Source organism: Helianthus annuus, chromosome 16 (assembly GCF_002127325.2).
Source record: "Helianthus annuus cultivar XRQ/B chromosome 16, HanXRQr2.0-SUNRISE, whole genome shotgun sequence".
In the NCBI taxonomy this organism is placed as follows: domain Eukaryota; kingdom Viridiplantae; phylum Streptophyta; class Magnoliopsida; order Asterales; family Asteraceae; genus Helianthus; species Helianthus annuus.
Window position 1 is genome coordinate 22,496,068 of NC_035448.2, and position 21,122 is coordinate 22,517,189.

The window sequence follows — 21,122 nt, forward strand, 5'->3', positions numbered from 1 at the left end:
TTTATTAACAATCAGTTGATGTAAACATGAACACATGCCTCATTTACAAAAAAGAAAACCATGTTTGTATTTGATTGTTTGTTCGATTAAAGTTAAATAAATAAGCATGAACGTGCTACTTTAGTGATCGTTTACATCTCTAAAATTAGAATGATTTAGCTTACATAAATGTAAAAGGAAATAAAAGAAAAAATGTTATGAAAAAAGAATTATATTTTGGTCGGTTAAAAAGTAAATACAACATAAAGAGTAATTGTTTGGAGAAAATAAATTAAAAACATATTAGGTTAATTGAAAAAAAAAAGAAAAAAAAAAATAATAGATTAGTTAATAATAAAGAAATAAGAAATAACACTCATTTTAATAATTTTTTTAAAAATCACCCATTTTGGTAAATATTTTTTCCACCCTCACTAATTTGGGAAAAAAGTCAAACATCTATTTTGGTAATTATTTTTCAAATCACCCATTATGGTAAATAATTTTTTCACCTACACTCTTTTGGGAAAAAACTCAATGATAATCATTATGTAAATGTTTACATATGCAACAATCTCATTTAAGCAGCCTAATCAAGTTTAATGCATAAATTTGATGTTTGAAATTTGAATCAAATAAACTCCAAACTCCCGTTTAGGGGTTTAACTGGACCTTTTTTTGAACGACCAACAAAAGTCTGATCACACGGGTAAACCTAGGGGTGTTCAAAACCGGATATCCGAAAATTCGGATATCCGAATTTCGGATATCCAGAATTTTCGGATACTAGATTTCACTATCCGAATCCGTATCCGAAATTTCGGATATCCGAAATTCGGATATCCGAAATTTCGGATACGGATTCGGATAGTGAATCGGATATTCGAAAATTCAACTTTTTATTTAATTTTTATTTTTTTATTATTTTTTTCATATTCGGAAACGGATATTCTGGATAGTTTCGGATATCCGAATATAAATTTTCGGATATTTTTCGGATATTTCGGATATTTTTCGGATACTTCGGATATTTTTCGGATATTTCGGATATTTTCGGATATTTTTCGGATATTTCGGATATTTTCGGATACTTCGGATATTCGGATATCCGAAAAAAATGAAAATTAAAATTTTCGGATATTTCGGATATCCGAAATATCCGAAAATTTTGAAAATCACTATCCGAATCCGAATCCGAAAAATTCGAATATCCGAATTTTGGATATCCGAAATTTCGGATATCCAATTTTTCGGATATTTCGGATTCGGATATCGGATATTTCGGATCGGATTTTCGGATACGGATACTTTTGAACACCCCTAGGTAAACCCAATGGAAAAAGAACATACATGCCCATGAACGCACACAACGCTAGTGACCTGACCCGTCACAATTCCAAAGAAAATCCACCACCCGAAGGCCCACTGTGGTAAAACCATGGGCATAACCCACAACATCTAAGCTTCAGGCGAGACTCGAACTCATGACCTCCACTTTAAAATCCATGGAGCTGCCGATGCACCAGAAGTTCTTCGGCAGGTTTAACTGGACTTTTTGAACTTTTATCAAAGACACTACTTATATGGTTTGGTATCCCTATTTAGACATAACTTTACATCTAATATTATTTAACTTTAAAAAGCATAATATTATACTTGACCACAAGTGTTAAAAAATCAGCTTTTTTTTCTAAATATACAAAAAATCATCTAGCCATAAAAATATACATATATATAAATATACAAAAGATAAGATAAACAATTAAGATCTTCTTTAATGTTGATAGACAAGAAGGTTGGTTTCATGAAGATAGTCATAAATGCTCACCCGGTCCCCCACTAGTCCATTAATGATCCACTGGTTCATCAGGCACGTAACCACAATTTGCGCGCCTTCATTTAATTACATCTTCCCAGCGACAAACCATCTCTCACAGTAACTCATCGTCACCGTACGATCTGCCTTGACTCATGTGCACTTGTCCACGTGTCCCTCATCCTCACCGTCTGTTATACCTCTCCGGTGACAGTAACGCTTCTGGATCACCGCTTCTCAACCGACTCGATGAGAACAAGTTCACATTCACACCTGACTGCCTCATGAAAATAGGGCTTGCGAACGATTTTCTCCGGCGAGATGAGCTTCCACCGCCTCCCCCGCTGCCGCCGCCGTCGGTTGGTTCCGATAACGGCAGGAAGCTTCCGCTGCGTCGCCGGAAGAACGGCGATTTCAATCGGAATGAGAAGACTCTGTTTTTTGTTAGAGAACTGAACGGCGACGGTCGCTTGCTCCAGAAGCTTCCTCCGCCACCGCGACGGTATCCGTATCTCCACGGTGACGCCGTCGCCGGCTCCATAACGAGCCTCTCCGATCCTAAATTCCGCTCGAATCCGAACGAGTACGATCGTTTCAGAAGGAAATCTCGACGGTTGAACCGGTCCTCTGATAGATTTCTCATCGGAGATAGCGATACTTCCTGTGTAATCTCGCCGATTGCGGTGGATGTTGCAGCGGTTGTACTGGTATTGGTAGCACTTCCGCCATGAAGCAAAATCTCTGGTTCCGGTTCAGGCGACAGAACCGGAACCGGAACCGGTTCTGGTTCGATAATCGTGCTCTCGATGATGACGTCATCAAAATTAGGGCGGATTCTGGCTGACATCATCGGACTGAACGGCGATTCAGGCCGGAAAACACTAGCTCTACATAGCGGACAGTTAGCGTGACATCTAAGCCAGATATCGATACAATCAACGTGAAACGCGTGATAACAAACCGGTAACGTACGGACGTAATCGTTATCTTCAAATTCTAACAAACAAACTGCACATTCATGAACACTGCTTTTTCTAGTGTGAATAGAAAGCGGAATTGTTTTAATCACAGCGTCATCTAAACCGTAAGGCGAAAAGAGCTGATAGCCGTAAGTCGGATTGTACAAGTCTTCTCCAGAAATGTTATCTTCGATGTCGCCGTTTCCGACGGAAGAAGGCACATATGAATTTAGCAATCGCCGCCGCCTCCGCCACTGCCGCCAACGGCGGCGTAGGAGGAGAAACCGTCTGGAAATCGCTCGAGAGTACGCGATTGTTATGAAAGCGGTGGCGATGATCACAACCATAACTATCAACGGCGGAGTGAACCGAACCGGAGGTTTTGACGGAGATGAAACTTGAGGAAGAAGAGTACTCTCCGGTGCCGGAGCCGGTGACGGTGGGATGGTGATCATGGTGGTGGTGAAAACCGAAAAGAGTTTGAATGTGTGTGTGGGTGTGTTGGTGAAATGGAAGTGAAGGTGGGTTTGTGTTTGTTGCATTATGGTTGACCGACTGAATGAAGGAGGTTTAACTGGTAAATGACACGTCAGCATTGAGGAATTTAATGCCCCACGATAGAAATTTTGTTTGGGTGCGATAGTGATACATACTAGTCCATGGTGGTCACGTGCCTTGCATTCATCGCAATCTGACTTCTTTTTCACCCCCGTTGACCTCAAGGCTTTTGTACGGGCTGGTTCTATGATAGTGGTAGTAACCGGTAAATCAAATATTTTTTGATCGAGTTAAATGTGATTTTAGTCCATGTGGTTTTTGTCATTTTATCAGTTTAGTTTAAAGATTTTATTTTTTGTCTGTATATTTAAAAAGTTTTCACCGTTGCCATTTTAGTCCACTGGGTATTTTCATCCATTTTTTCTGTTAACGAGAAGGGTAATTCGGTCATTTTATATGGCTGAATTGTCCTTCTATTTAACAAAATTACATATAAAATGACCGAATTGCCTTTCTCGTTGACAGAAAACATAGATAAAGTTAACCGGTGGACTAAAATGGCAACCGATAAAATCTTTTTGGACCCAGAGGCAAAAAATGATACTTTTTGACTAAACTGGCAAAAAAAATTTTTGGCTTGGAATAAAAACAATAATTATTTGTTATTTTCGTACGAGAAGAAAATGACAAATGCAATAAAATCGTAGGTTTAAAGTAACGACATAGACAACCCAATTTTACATATATCTTGTATTCTGTTTATCGCCATAAATGTTTTGAAATAAAAAAAAAATGGATGTGTAAAATTCGATAAAAAAAATACAAAAGCATAACATAGACATACAAAAATATTTCGGTATGTTTCATTGTTTTGGTACTTATGGACTTGTTACTATACTTAGAAGATGTTACTTATGTTGGTTTTCTTTTAGTTTTTACATGCAATCAAACAAAATCGAACTTTTTAGTTTGGTTAGATTTTATAATAGTTTTCTCTTTGTTTTTTCCACATGAAACGAACATTAAGTTGACGCCTTTTGGTTTTTAAAATTCATAAGGTTCGATTTTGTCTTCTCAGTTTGGATTAGTTTTTTGGTAGCACACTCCTAACAATAAAAAAACTTAAAATATATGCATACATGTTTAAATATTCTTTAATACCTTTGTTTATTTAACCTATTCATCGTCTATTATGCTTAATCGCGTCACGTTAAAGATGTTATAGTTTAACCTTATTTGTGTGTAAAAGACATTATAGCATAGTGTACAAAATGTAGTATGTTGAGGGTGGGGGTAAGAAAGTACGATCGGTTTTCCACTTTTCACAAGTGATGGTCCCAAAAACATGTGGTGTCTTTGAGGTGTTACGTATAAAGATGTTTAGACTGTACTTATACATGCTATAAATCTCAAAACAATTCATGGTCCAAACATAGGTATTGTAGCTAGAGTTGCACAAAAAAAACTGGTTTCCTTCCAAACCATAACTAGTTTTTTAGCATCAGTATTTTAACAAGTACGAACCATAGGTTACAAACCAATTTGTAGTTTCAAGAGCATAAACAGGTTTTTAACCTATATATTAACCGGTTAAATACGTTAGAAAAAAAAAAAAGCAATCATTCACCTTCGAGACTAATAATATCTTGTACTATTTAGTGGTAGAGTTTTATCTATCCGAAGAATGAGGCTCACTCCAGTGTCGATGGAAATGTGTATTTGCTTGAAAGACCAATTTGGACACGATGAAACGTGTTGTACAACATATTACACGTCTCGAAGGCAAACTCGCCGTGGAAGAAGAAACACGCGAGGAAGAAGTAGCAAAAGGAAAGGGAAATACACTTTCCAATGAAGAGCTTGCTTACAAATAATTGATATGCTTTAGGCTGTGGGGTATGGGGCTTGGGTTGGGGCATGGGTTGGCTAAAAACGCCCAAGCCACCACCCCGGGGGCTTGGGTTGGGGCGTGGGTTTGGGTGTGGCCCCATTGGCGTGGGTTTGAAGCCGGGCGTGGGGCGGGCTAGTAAGTGACATGGCAGGCTCTCAATGGCCAAACCAAACTCATGCCCCCAACCTAAGCCTCACCATCCCCCATGGGCGTGGGTTTGAGTGGTGGGGGGTTCTCATTCCACGTGTCAACAAATGCCCCAACCCAAGCCCCACCATACCCCACGGCCTTAGTATTCCGGAAGGCAAAGATAAACACCAAACAAAGACGATGGCGATGGTTAGATATAAAAGAATAAAATGTATTCGTGAATTTCTATATTTTTTTAGTGATACTATGTTTTGTTAAATCTAAAATTTCATAAATAAATAAAAGAACTTTATTAGGTTTATTTTATATATTATCTAATTGAGTTTTTATAGTATTAAAAGACTGGTTATTGTTTTTAGGCAAATTGGATTTAAATAATTGAGACTGTGAGTGATTATTTTTGAAGTGAGACTGTTGACGGCCAACAACGAATAGTTGGGATTATTAAAATCCAATATTCATATTTTACACATTGTCTGTGTATATAATTTTATGTATTTTTGATAAACTAAAAAATAATTCGAGTCGATCCAAGCCGACAGATCTTTACTTGTGGTTAACTCGTTTACAACCGAGCTAAATATCAAACTAGCATTTCTAAGCATTTTCCAAGTGAGCTTCAAACGAGCGACAAACTTTAAACAATATAGACAACACTAATCTAAAGTACTAATTCCATTGACCGTCAAAAAAGTTCCAACCGTGAGAGTAGGGTTTAACAACATTACCCAATTCCAGACTGCTATAGCCACCCAAGCGACAACCACGACGCATTTATCATCGCCTATCACCTTTAAAATCTGAACACAATTAAGAAACAATGAAAGTGGAAACTGATCATCAATTGTAAGGCTCATGGTCGAGACTGATGTGTGCTAAACAAACTATAAAAATTAACTAAATTAGACTCTCTAAGCTAGACAGTAAAAAGCTTTAATTCTAGACTCGACCTAAAACCACACAATCGACAAGTGTACCGATCACTGTAGTATAACCTAAGGAAGTCCGGATATCGAACCACGAGACTCTATTTATCACGTTAACTAGACTCTAATAGACACTGACAGACACGACTTAACTTATTTAATTGTTTTTTTGGAGTGGGGGGGGGGGGTTACGGAAAATCTAAGGAAATCTATTTAAACTAAATATTAAACTAAAACTAGACAATACGAAAGAAGGCAAAGGCTTTTCTTATATGATGAACGAGACCACCTAGACTAGAATCCTGGATTGATTTTAAGGAATTACCAATTAAGTTAACTGCATGATTTATGGAACCGGGATCGTATGATACTAAACCTGTTAAGACACCAACTAAGCCCCTCAACCCTTCTCGAGGTGAAACTTATGGCGCTACCTAGGCCGTTAATCCTACCGGTTATTAGACGTCTTTCCAGTTGTCTAATTATTGTGTAAGTACCCTAATGTTGACCTACTTTTTTCCAATCATAGAACTAGGGTAGTTTGGATTTCTCAATTTGACTTGATAGACTAATAAACCGACGGGGCAACTAAGGCACGGCCTTTTCCAAGGACTGTCTAACGCAATTCACCGGGTAAGACCTATCAATAGCCCCGCACTTTCCAGCTATAAGGACTAGTAGAACACTAAAATCTAGCAAATCACTAACAATTACTTCTAGGGTTATTTGCGCAATTTCACCCTAAAGAGTTAAGATTTATTATGTGATATAGACACTCACCAAAATCTAAAACCCTAGCACGACTCTATTATGTGATAAAGACCGTCACCAAAAATCATACGAAGCAAGTGATAATAATAAACCAAATTAAAGCACGCATGTACATCAAATCAATAGATCAAACTTTTTACTAAACACAATCAATCCATAATATTCATGCAAATAATGAAAAAAGTAAAAACTTCATATCAATCCATTCATCAAAGTCTAGGTGGCATAAATGTTTACCCGAGCATGTTAAATAATGAAGACAAAACAAAGATAATCAAACAAGAATTCATTGCAATGAGTTTCGTAAGGAAAATAAAAAACAAAGAACTAGAAAACTCGTGTAGTCTTCAATCCTTCGTCCCGAACGCGTACCAATGATTCCAAAGCTTCAAAATCTCCAAATCTGCTCTCCGAATGCTCTAAAGTTCGCCTATGTTGCTCTCCAATCGTAATTAGGGTTTTAATGATGTTTTTCTTGGTTTTTATAATTAACCCTAATTACGTAACAAAGAATCGCCGTCATTTAACCCCGTCGCGTCGCGCGACGGGTAAAGGTCTTTGGTGTGGCGTAGCGCGACACCATAATATCCCAGAAATTGATTATTTTTATTGTGGTGGGGCACGACCATGATGTGTTGCAGCTGTGGCGCGACACCACAGCTCAAATTTCACAGCCTTCTTCAAATTTTTCCCAGTTTCAACTTCTCAAAACTCTCAAAAATTATTCTAACTCCTTTAGACTTGTTCCGAGACTTGGTGTTTCAGCATTTTGGCTCGTTTTCACTCACTTTTCAACAATTTTAAGCATCAAGATCTGGAAAACTCGAATTGATCAATAGTATGCACATTCTAACTAAAACGGAACTAAAAATAACAGAAATCTATACAAACTGAACACGAATAAGAGATGTATTTTGCAATACATCAGAGACGATAATCGATTGCTTAGTTTAAGCCGTCTCAGTTGTCACCCATTTAAAAATCACCACATCATAGCCTTTATACAACACTTCGCCCCAAAATTATATACGTGCTAATTTGTAAGTTAATCTTGTAGTACACGAAGAAGGAAAACAACACAATGTACAACAACTCAATCCCACAAGTAGTTACAAACAAACATATATATATATCCTTACTTTACGCACAAATAAACCAAACAACAACATCTGCAACGCTTCAATGCCACAAATCATCGCAAATGAAACATAGTTCTTAAACAAATTTACAATATGTACAAACCAACATTGCAATAATCTCTTACGCGGTTGCTTTTATACCCACATAATATACATATTATATAACACAAAGTACAACAAATTAATGCATAAAAACCCAATATACATCATGTACAACACATCATCGTAAAATCAACTTACAAATTAACATATACATAATGCTTTCGAAAGTAGTGTCCACAACAAAGCAATCCACACTCATATACTCAAATACCATACAAATAGTAAACATCACAATCACAACCCCAAACTCATAAAAAAACCATAAAGAATAAAAGCTATGCAGCTTAGATTTCAGCCATGACTGTAACGAACGTTACCGTGCCCAATGACATCATAGTCGATATAGAATGATTTGGCTTAGATATTAGCCATGGGTGTAACGTAGGGCACAAATGTAGTGGTTTGGAACAAAAAAACATTAAGACTATGGGGTATGGTGGGGCTTGGGTTGGGCATTTGGTGACACGTGGATCTTGAATATTCCCAACCCAAAGCCAAGTTTTCAAGGGGTATGGTTGGGGCTTGGGTTGGGCGTGGCTGGACGGGTGGCATAGCCACATCAACAATTATTTTTAATATATATTTATATTTATAACTACATAAAAAATAAACATACATATTTTTTTAAAAAAAAATAAATAAACATACATAATAATTATCAAAATAAAAAACAGTCATTCTTCGTCGTCTTCGTCGGTTTCGAACCCAGGAATCGTTGAAACATGTTCCACCAAATCAGCTCAAAGGTTCTGATGTATATCCCTTGACTTTATTAAAAATTCATTTGTCGCTTTATCTTCATTTGTTACGTTACCTGGTTGGGGGTCATCGTCATCATAGTAGGTAACGACCGCTCTACCTTCATCCTCCAAAATCATGTTGTGAAGAATGATACATGTGTACATCACGTTTCCAATCTGATCCTTGTCCCATAGTCGACAAGTGATGTGTGCTAAACAGACTATAAAAATTAACTAAATTAGACTCTCTAAGCTAGACACTAAAAAGCTTTAATTCTAGACTCGACCTAAAACCACACAATCGGCAAGTGTACCGATCAATGTAGTATAACCTCGGAAGTCCGGATATCGAACCACGAGACTCTATTTATCACGTAGACTAGACTCTGACTAGACACTGACATACACGACTTAACTTGTTTATTTGTTTGGGGGGGGGGTTACTGAAAACTAAGGAAATCTATATTAAACTACTAAAATAACTAGAACTAGACTAAAGACGAACGAAGACTGTGAACTTTACTTATATGAGAACTGGACCACCTAGACAAGAATCCTGGATTGTTTTTAAGAAATTACCAATAAAGTTAAATGCACGAGTTATGGAACCGGGATCGTATGATACTAAACCTATTAAGAATCAACGAGGCCCCTCGACCCTTCTCAAGGAGAAACCTGTGACACTACCTAGGCCGTTAATCCTACCGGTTATTAGACTTCTTCCCAGTTATCTAATTATTGTGTAAGTACCCTAATGTTGACCTATTCTTTCCCAATCCTAGATCTAGGGTAGTTTGAAGTAATAGATTTGACTTGACAGACTAATAAGACCGACAGGTAAACCAAGACATAACCTTTCCCAAGGCCTATCTAAAGCAATTCGCCGGGTAAGACCTATCAATAGCCCCTCACTTCCCAGTTATTAGGACTAGTAGAACACTAAGACCTAGCAAATTATTATTAGTTACTTCTAGAGGTTATCGCGCGATTCTCCCTAAAGAGTGAAGGTTTTCTTATGTGATATAGACACTCACCGAAACCCTAAACCCTAATATGACTCTATGTTGTGATATAGACCGTCACTAAGAATCATATGAAGCAAATAACAATAATAAACTGAATCAAAGCACGCATACACATCAAATCATTAAATCAAACCTTTTACAAGACACAATCAATCCATAAACATCGTGCAAATAACGAAAAAGGTAAAATCTTTATATCAATCCAATCATCATAGTCTAGGTGGTTTATAAGTTTAGCCAAGCATACTAAAACGTGAAAACAATCCAAAGAAATCTAAACCGGAATTCATCATAACAAGTTTCGTAAGAAAAGTTAAGAATAAAGAACTAGAAAACCCGATTAGATCTTCAAGCCTTCTTCCCCGAACTCGTGCCGATGATTCCTAGGCTTCAAGATCTCCGAAAAAGCTCCAAGAATGCTCAACGATTGCCCAAGAAGTCCCCAAAATCGGAATTAGGGTTTTCTCCCAAGTTTAGGATGTTTTTATATGACTTTCCATAAAAACCCTTTACTAAATTCGTAATAATTACCAATCAGAACGTTCTGGCTGGGCGCCAGAAAATCAGGGACTTGGTGGTGGGGTGCCACCTTGTTTTTCAGCTCATGTATTAACTTCAGACTCTCGCTAGGTGCCAGAAACTTGCTCAGTGGGTGATGGGGTGCCAGAAAGTGATTCTTCAGCTTTTAAACTCTCTTTCAACTCCTCGACCTTTCCAACATGCTTCAAGACTTGACACTTCAACATTTTAACTCGTTTTACTCGGTTTCTCGCATATTTGAGCATCAAGACCTGTGAAACACGATTTGATCAATAGTATACATATTCTAACGAAAATCAAAACTAAATATAACGAAAACTATACAAACTTTACACGAATAAATGATGTATTTTGCAATACATCAAACATCCCCACACTTACTCTTTTTTCGTCCTCGAAAAAGAATTATGCAACGGAATCATAGAGAAATATTCACTCGGGTCAAAAGCATAGGTATATTTAATTAAAACCGAGGCTTGCGTTAGCTGCGATTGCGAATATACTTGTCCTCTTAAACCCAAATCCAATCCTAAGCCCTTATCATGTGAATTTAATTTAAGTGCGGTCAGTCTACCTAGGGCCTCACACTAGAATCTACAGTCCACCTACTCCCGCCTCAAGCTTATAGGACTAAAGGAACGATCATTTGACCAATTCCCAACCGTCTTATATCAAAACCAGGAGAGTTTACAATCATATTTTTTTTCTTTTTTCCATTTTTTTTCTATTTTTGCTTTGCTTCTTGCTCTTTTTTTTTTTCTCGTGAGTCTAGACGATGCTTTCCCTAACCAAGAGGTATTCCGGCTGTAGAGTCGCTATCCCCAACCACAGATTACTTAGGTTTCGGTACTTTTAATCGGCAATTCGATTTCACACATCCCAGAGGCATTCCGGCTGTAGAGTCGCTATCCCCAACTCGGATTACATAGACCTGTGTTACTTTCATTTAGCTTCTAGCTCACTTTTTATTCCTTTTTTTTTCATGATCACAAACTCTAACAGTTTTAACTTATAACGGTGCCCCTTATACTCTTATTGGCGGTTTTAATTTCCCATATTTCCCAGGCGAAAACCCACTAGTAAACCGACAATTAAGGTATATTAGCTCAAAGGGACTTAAAACCAAACCCGGGCCTATCCACATATCCCAAACTAGACGCAAGCTCGATTTATTATAATCTCATATTATTATTATTCGACCCCGAGCAAACATTCATCTTTTCTATCATTTTCCGTTTTAATTGCAAACTTCTTTTATTTCAAAGGACATTTTCTGGTTTTTTAATTTTTTTGGATTTTTGGATTTTTGAATTTTTTAATTTTTTTTTTGTATTTTTAATAATTTAGACTCGATATTTACATGTATCCCATCCCCACACTAAGAGATTGCATTGTCCCTAATGCAAGAACGAAAATACAACTCGACAACTACCTAAATAAAACAAAACTACAAACGAAATAAATAAAAATATACAACAACAAAAAGGGAAACGACTTAGCTGAGTATGTGAGACTGTCAAAGTGCCAGTCGTTTCCACATAAGCCCTCCAATTCGAAACGCGCTCAGCAAACAACTCCTAACCTCAGACACGCGAACGAAAGTGGCTACAAATACCAACCTAATCACGCAAACACTAGCAAAAGATAATATAATATATCACGTTCAACAACCATCCACAAGTGTATCAACCAACCCCAAAATCCCAACCAACCTGTTTAACGTATTAATACAGACCAATAAACGAGGATTAAAAACAACATAAAGATAAAAATAACCAAAAGTTATAAGCTGTCATCCTCGCTGCATCCTCGCATTCTACTCCGCATTATCCAACACCTCACCACCCGCATGTATCCCACTCTTGGGCGAGTATCTGGGCCTCGTTTCCTGTTGGGCCGACTGCATGATCCTGCACCTGACATTCTGCAAAAACAATTCACGTATGACAAGACAAAGAAAAGCAGAATATTAGTTACGAACTATTTTTGGTATTTTTGAATTTTTTCCATTTTTTTTTTGTATTTTTTAAATTTTTAAACTTTTTTTTTAATATATACAAAAACAACGGTCGTATAGCATTACGTTCGCGGCCGTAGTTTAAAAACAAAGTGATATTAAAGCGACGTTTTGCAAATCCCTTTTTAAGCATAAACCGAACCTCGCCCGAATGGAGATTGAGTACGGGCGAGTGGTATCAATACTAAAATACGCAAAACAAAGCATAATGACACTTAGACGACACTAACACGACTCAAAAATGACACGCACGACCTAACGGACCCTAAACTAAACAATTGAACTAGACTCCATCTAACGTAGACGCAAGATACACAAATATACAACCCTACCTCCTCCCAGCATTTTACTTGCCCTCAAGTAAAACCAAGTGTCGACAAAACATCCAATCTAAACGTAAGCGTGGAAGCAATGGAAACGGCGTGCGCGTTTAGTGAAAAATTATGCCTTGATGTCAAAAACTTGATGTCAAAAAGCGGGAACCGTATCCCCACACTTGAGTGTTACCTATCCCAAACCAAATCATCCGCAATTTCCAAAACAAATCAAATCAAACCAGACCAAACTGTGTTAAAATCTGACCCGACTAAAAATTATTGTCCGAAGAAAACAAAAACAACCACCCCCTCCTATCACTCGTTTTTTTTTCTCTAAGCATATCACAAGCAAACATTCGCAAACAGTTCCACCAAAACAATCATCAACTCTATATAACCTACCCGATCCACCCGCACCCTCGCAATGTCCTAATATCAAACCTGCTCATACTCGACGGACTCTAAACGGCATAAACATATCGACAACTAGCACGACCTTAAACTGCCGATGCACTCGTCAAATAAAACATGGACCTGTCCAACGGAAAGCAGCTCCTGAAACTACTGAACTGAACTTGGCTCGACTATTGACACCAAACAGAACAAAGCACAAACCTAACCCACTAATATTCGACTCAAAAACACAGACGACAGACTGACAGAACAATGCCCAAAACTTGACATAAAACCACTGACTCAAAACAAACGACTCGAAACAAGTGACACACACCCAACACTGACCCGACCACGACACCGGACTGAACTCGACATCACTGACCAAACACAGACCTAAACGGTCACAAAGATCTGACCCGACACTATAGACAACGACTCGACCACTAAGATATTTAAAATCAGACTCAATGTACAGAGGAGGCACAAGAAACATACCTGAGAATCGTTAGAATCACGAAGAAGTAGAAGAATTTCAGTTGAGTCTTGAATCCCCAAAGTCGAATTCGATTATTTTTTATGGTTAAATATGGTGGTTAGATGGTGATAGATGGAATGGTGAGGTGATAATGGTTGATAATTGGTATGGTGGGTCGTTGAACGGCGTTGTTTGGTAACTGGGTAGAAGAGGAAGAGGGTGAGCGGTGGTGGGGAGGGAGGGTTGTCGGCGGCTGTGGTTGAGGTGAGAGGTGGCTCGGCGGCAAAAGTGGTAGGGTTACCGGCGGTGGAAAAGTAAAGGAAGGGGGTGGCCGGCGATGTAGAGGAGAGGGGAGGAGGGTGATTACCGGCGTGATGTGTGCGGCGGCGAGGAGGTGGTCGGCGGTGAGGAGGGACATGGGGTGATCGGTGTAAGGGAGGAGGAGGAAGGAAGTGTTGGGTGGAAGAAGGTGTAGTTATGGACGGCGGATGGAGAAGTGAAGGGGGGTATCGGCGGTGTAGGGAGGAGAGGAAGAGGGTGTAAAGGGGGAAGAAAGGTTTGGTCAACAGGCGGTGTTGAGGGTGTAAAGGAAGGAAGTGTTTGATTATTATTTTTTTTTTTTTTTTTGCAGCAGACATACATTCTGGCGGCCCACCAGATGCTTCAATAGTTGGTGGCGGCCCGCCACCTAGTATCAGATTTCCGGAAAAACATCTGTACGTGCTAGCGGCCCGCGAGAGTTTTCTAAAAAGGGTGGCGGCCCGCCAGCACGTAAAAGAAAACCGAATAAGTAACCCTGGCTACGTTCTGGCCCGGGCGACGAACTGTGGAGTTGGTGGTGGCCCGCCAGTGGGCATATCTGCAGATAGTGTCTTAAATCCATGCTTTCTTGCCTTAGAAATTTTAATATTTTCCCAAACCCTCCAAAAACCAACCGAATTCTTTCTAAGACTTGAAACTTACTTGGAACCTTATTCTCCTCACAATTTCCTGCAAATCCTCGGTGATGCACTCCTGCAAACGACTCAAAACACAAACAAGGACCCGGCAAAACTAACAAAAACACACGTTAGCGACTAAAAATTACGAAAAATAAATGAAGATACAAACGGTACAAATTCTACACTTGGGATTTCAACTTTTCACATATTTATGGAGGATCATAGAGATGCAGCTCACCTCCAAACACACACTCACGGGCTGTAGCAGCATTATACTTATTGCCTGAATCAATCCAAACACCCTTATCACTCTCACAACCTCTCAACTCCTCATCTTGCGGTTTGAATCTAGACTCGTCATATCAAAATCTCTCCCCAAACTGAGCTTTACTTAGTATCTCTAGCTTAGATTCTAAACGCACCATTCTCACTTCTAATTCCTCTACTCTCCTATCAGGTGGGTCCCCACACTTGAGTTCTATTACTTTTTCTAGACTCGGACCACTCATCACCTTCTCTTCATCTCTCTCATCCTTCTCACTCTTACCCACTAACGATACCACCTGCACCCTTTCACTTAACCCTCTCGAATTCATAACCTTAAAAACTACCGATTCCTCACCCGCTCTAAGTGTGATGGTGCCTAAAAAGACATCTATGAGAGCTTTGGCGGTGTTCAAGAACGGGCGTCCTAAGATTAACGGTACGTTTTCATCGGCTTCCATGTCGAGAATGACGAAGTCAGCCGGAAAAACGAACTTGTCCACCTTAACAAGCAAATTCTCGACTATGCCCCTAGGGTGTTTCACGGATCTATCAGCTAAGGATAATGTCATTCGGGTGGGTGAAAGCTCGCCTAAGTCTAGCTTTTCGTAGAGAGAAAATGGCATCAAATTGATGCTAGCACCTAGGTCGGCTAAAGCTCTAGTATTAGTGTTACTACCGAATAGACAAGGAATTGTGAAAACACCGGGATCGGTAAGCTTTTCGGGAAGCTGATCTGAGACAACGGCCGAACATCCTCCATGCAATGGGACATTCGACAACTCCCCTAACTTCTCCTTATTCCTAAGAAGGTCCTTTAAAAATTTCGCGTATTTAGGCATGGACTGGAGTGCCTCGATAAAAGGAAGATTAATCTTCAATTGCTTGAAGATGTCTAAGAACTGCCCGTATTCCCTCGAGTATTTTTGATTCTTAAGACGGGAAGGGAACGGGACATACGCATGGTTCACTAAAGGCGAAGGCCTAACATCCACGGGAGGTTTCTCTACTCTCCTCTCACCTTGAGACTCACCGGGCTGTGCGGTACTTGCTGGGCGCAGCCTCGATTGCACTTTGCCGGGAGCCTCCATCTCTATCTCTTCGTCTACAATATCCCCATCCTCATCGACTACTCTCTCCTCAACGCTAGGGTCCCCTACTATTTTGCCACTACGAGTGGTAATGGCCTTTACATGAGCATTCGGGTTAGGTTGGGTGTTACCCGCAAACTGACCGGGTAATCTCTCCTCTAACTTTCTAGACATATCACCTACAACCCTTTGAAGGTCTTGAAAAGCAGCTTGGTGATTCTTAAGCATAAGGTCATGTTCGCTAAGTTTCTTTTGGGTGGTTTGGTCCCTAACAACTAGCTGGCTCATCATGGACTCCATCCTCTCTAGAATACCCCCAAGATCATAGCTTGACCCTTGACCTGTTTGAACCTGACTACTTGACCCCCCATCATTGACCTGCCCATTTGAACCCCCACCAAAGAGTGAACCTAGACCCCTATTTGGATTTTGAGCTATTTGAAAACCAGGGGGTCCGTTTGAGCGAAAATTGTTGTTAGAAGCAATATTATTATTATTACTACGCCAACTCGAACTAAAGTTATTATTACTAAACCCACTAGGTTGACCTCTACCTTGACCCCCTCCTACAAAATCGACTTGCTCCTCACCTACTAGCAGTGGACACGCACTCGTGTCGTGACCCCCTCGACAATACTCACATTTGTCTATCTTAGCCTTAATTTCCTTAAGTTCCCTAGACATGTTTTCCAATACAGCGGCTAAACTAGGATCCATGGTGACATGGTTCACCCCTCGGGCGGGTGCACTAGTAGTGGTGTTGGAATTACCACTGTGATACCTCTGATCGGATCGTGATTGGGATTGAGACTGAGCAAATGCCTCAAAACGCTCTAAACACTCAGCAACTGTAAGAATACCCATCATATGCCCCCCCGCATTGGTGTCGAACCTATCACGAGTCTCTTGGATGAGACCGTTATAAAATTTCTCACATAAAGCCCAATCGGAAAGACCATGTTGGGAGCAACGAGCACACAAGTTTTGGAAACGCTCCCAAGCAAGGTAGTAAGGCTCGTCGGGCTCCATGCGAAAGGAGTGGATTTGGTCTCTAAGACGTGAGGCTTTAGCGGGCGGGAAATACTTATTCAAAAAGGCTTGACGAAGCCCCGCCCATGTGGTAAAGGTACCGGTTGGTTGGGAGTCCAACCAAGTAGCCGCACGGCCAGCTAGTGAAAACGGGAAAAGCTGTAAGTAGGTGGCATCATTGGGTGCACCGTGAAGGCTAAAGGTGGCTAGGATACGGGAGAAACGGTTAATGTGGGCCGGGGCGTCCTCATCCTCGCGGCCATGGAATTGGATGCTATTGGTAATGGCCTGCATGGCGTAAGATGGAATTTGCCATGAGTTCTCGCTGACTATGGGTGGAACGGTGATGGGTGAAGCTAGACCAGTGAAATTTTGGGTGGCTTGCTGATGGATGGTTTGCCTAGGGTTGGCCATTGGTTCTAAGTTGTCTGGATTACTAGAAGTACTAGAAGGAGGACTATCGGGTGGGGAAACCTTTGGTGAAGTTTTAGGTGAAAGGTTTGGCGAAGGTGGTGGTGTGGGAGGTGGGGTGGGTAATGGGGTGGAATCAAAGTCGGGGAAACGAGAAGAGGATGAAGAAGCAACCTGAGGGCCTTGGCCCAATTGAGATGAAAACCGCTTGACTGGTGATGGCGGTCCGTGCGAGCGCAGATGTGGCATCCACTACAAGCAAAAAACCTGAACACAAGAAAAGAAAACAGAAGTTACTACGACTCAAGATGAAAACAAAAGACACAAAACAAAATAAAACACGTAGCACGTATTTGTCACTGAAATCTATCAAAGCTAATGAATGCGATTGCCAAGAGTCCCCGGCAACGGCGCCAAAAACTTGATGTGTGCTAAACAGACTATAAAAATTAACTAAATTAGACTCTCTAAGCTAGACACTAAAAAGCTTTAATTCTAGACTCGACCTAAAACCACACAATCGGCAAGTGTACCGATCAATGTAGTATAACCTAGGAAGTCCGGATATCGAACCACGAGACTCTATTTATCACGTAGACTAGACTCTGACTAGACACTGACATACACGACTTAACTTGTTTATTTGTTTGGGGGGGGGGGGTTACTGAAAACTAAGGAAATCTATATTAAACTACTAAAATAACTAGAACTAGACTAAAGACGAACGAAGACTGTGAACTTTACTTATATGAGAACTGGACCACCTAGACAAGAATCCTGGATTGTTTTTAAGAAATTACCAATAAAGTTAAATGCACGAGTTATGGAACCGGGATCGTATGATACTAAACCTATTAAGAATCAACGAGGCCCCTCGACCCTTCTCAAGGAGAAACCTGTGACACTACCTAGGCCGTTAATCCTACCGGTTATTAGACTTCTTCCCAGTTATCTAATTATTGTGTAAGTACCCTAATGTTGACCTATTCTTTCCCAATCCTAGATCTAGGGTAGTTTGAAGTAATAGATTTGACTTGACAGACTAATAAGACCGACAGGTAAACCAAGACATAACCTTTCCCAAGGCCTATCTAAAGCAATTCGCCGGGTAAGACCTATCAATAGCCCCTCACTTCCCAGTTATTAGGACTAGTAGAACACTAAGACCTAGCAAATTATTATTAGTTACTTCTAGAGGTTATCGCACGATTCTCCCTAAAGAGTGAAGGTTTTCTTATGTGATATAGACACTCACTGAAACCCTAAACCCTAATATGACTCTATGTTGTGATATAGACCATCACTAAGAATCATATGAAGCAAATAACAATAATAAACCGAATCAAAGCACGCATACACATCAAATCATTAAATCAAACCTTTTACAAGACACAATCAATCCATAAACATCGTGCAAATAACGAAAAAGGTAAAATCTTTATATCAATCCAATCATCATAGTCTAGGTGGTTTATAAGTTTAGCCAAGCATACTAAAACGTGAAAACAATCCAAAGAAATCTAAACCGGAATTCATCATAACAAGTTTCGTAAGAAAAGTTAAGAATAAAGAACTAGAAAACCCGATTAGATCTTCAAGCCTTCTTCCCCGAACTCGTGCCGATGATTCCTAGGCTTCAAGATCTCCGAAAAAGCTCCAAGAATGCTCAACGATTGCCCAAGAAGTCCCCAAAATCAAAATTAGGGTTTTCTCCCAAGTTTAGGATGTTTTTATATGACTTTCCATAAAAACCCTTTACTAAATTCGTAATAATTACCAATCAGAACGTTCTGGCTGGGCGCCAGAAAATCAGGGACTTGGTGGTGGGGTGCCACCTTGTTTTTCAGCTCATGTATTAACTTCAGACTCTCGCCGGGTGCCAGAAACTTGCTCAGTGGGTGATGGGGTGCCAGAAAGTGATTCTTCAGCTTTTAAACTCTCTTTCAACTCCTCGACCTTTCCAACATGCTTCAAGACTTGACACTTCAACATTTTAACTCGTTTTACTCGGTTTCTCGCATATTTGAGCATCAAGACCTGCGAAACACGATTTGATCAATAGTATACATATTCTAACGAAAATCAAAACTAAATATAACGAAAACTATACAAACTTTACACGAATAAATGATGTATTTTGCAATACATCAACAAGGCATTGCCAATATTCGCCACCTTTTCTTCAAAACACTGAATGCTCGCTCGACGTCTTTACGTGCAGCCATCTGGACCCTGTTAAACTTTAATCTCTTTGGATCTGAGGTACCGTGTCTTGTGAACGATTTTACGAAAACCCCCCACTCTGGGTAAATCCCATCAACTAGGTAGTACCCGTACATGTACTCAACCCCGTTTACAAAGAAAGTTCCTTTGGGTCCTATACCATTTACCCGATCATTGAAAAGAGGCGAGTGGTTTATGATAGTAATATCATTATGTGAACCTGGCATACCGAAGAACGCATGCCATATCCAAAGATCTTGGGACGCAACCGCTTCAAGCATGATGGCTGGCACCCCGTGAAATCCACTAGTGTAAGCGCCTTGCCATTGGGTAGGACAAAGTTCCCAGGGCCATTTCATACAATCTAAACTACCTAGCATCCCGGGTAGCCCATGATAATCAGCGTGATGTTCTAATATTTGTTGCATGTCACTAAAGGAGGGCTTTCTCAAATATCTTTTCCTATAAAGTTCTAGAATACACAAACAAAAGTTGTGAAGAGTTTCTCTAGCTACACGTGCAGACATTTTTAAATAGTCATCCATAATGTCCGAACTATTGCCGTACGCTAACTGCCTAAGTGCGGCCATGACCTTTTGCCACGTACTAAATCCTAATTGCCCGGTTACATCGGGTTTTTGTTGGAAATAATCATATTTCTCCTCAAGATCTCTAGATATTCTTAAAAATAAGTTTCTACTCATACGAAAACGACGCCTAAACATTTTTTCATCATACTTAGGTTCCGCTGAGAAGTAATCGCTTACCAACAAATCGTTAGCGGTGTGCCGTTCACGAGCGATGTACCTTCTCCTCCGTTTAGGTTGTTGAGTCTCTTCCTCATCGTCTTCGTCTTCCACGATAGCTTTCACCACCGCCGCGATCGTTTGTAGAAATATTTTCGCACCATCGTCAGATGATGATGACGATTCACTATAACTTGAAGAACTCATGGTAATATTGTGTTTTATGTGTTTGATATTGTGTGAGAAAAATGTTAAATGTTGTCAGTATATATAAAGGAAAAAAGATTTTTTTTTTTTTTAAAACTAGCCCCCAACGGCTAGCCCAACGGCTACTTTGAATGAGCCACTCAGCAACCGCCATGTCACCTTGCTCCCCCGCCCCACGCCCGGCTTGAAACCCAAGCCCCAAGGGCCACGCCCCAAACCCAAGCCCACCCGGGGTGATGCCTTGGGCGTTTCCCCCAACCCACGCCCAAACCCCCGCCCCATACCCCACGGCCTAAACAAGATGTAGAGCCCACTATTGCACAATCAACTTACAAATTAACATATGTATAGTTGTATGAAACTATAAATATAATACAATATGATCTCGTCTTACGTTAATAAATGCATTTTGTAACATAATAATTATGTGGATTTGTAAGTGTAGTATAACCAACTGGTGTTGAATAAG

General features: G+C 39.9%; 1 protein-coding gene across 2 annotated transcripts; it reads right to left on the reverse strand.

Moving 5' to 3' along the window:
* Nucleotides 1–1,690: 1,690 nt before the first annotated feature.
* On the reverse strand, nucleotides 1,691–3,345 carry LOC110915806 (RING-H2 finger protein ATL65). 2 transcript variants are annotated; one of them, XM_035986092.1, is made up of 2 exons: nucleotides 2,586–3,345; nucleotides 1,691–2,543 (listed from the first exon to the last, which is right to left on the reverse strand). In XM_035986092.1, exons 1-2 carry the CDS (start codon nucleotides 3,294–3,296, stop codon nucleotides 1,980–1,982), a joined length of 1,275 nt encoding a protein of 424 aa, XP_035841985.1. In that variant the 5' UTR covers nucleotides 3,297–3,345; the 3' UTR covers nucleotides 1,691–1,979. The 2 variants fall into 2 exon arrangements, with proteins under 2 accessions (XP_035841985.1, XP_022016249.2); XM_022160557.2 differs by having other exon boundaries at nucleotides 1,691–3,344.
* Between the last annotated feature and the right edge of the window lie 17,777 nt (nucleotides 3,346–21,122).

Excerpts from the sequence above, each read along its gene's own strand:
- LOC110915806 (XM_022160557.2), bottom strand. The coding sequence starts at position 3,296 with ATGCAACAAACACAAACCCACCTTCACTTCCATTTCACCAACACACCC.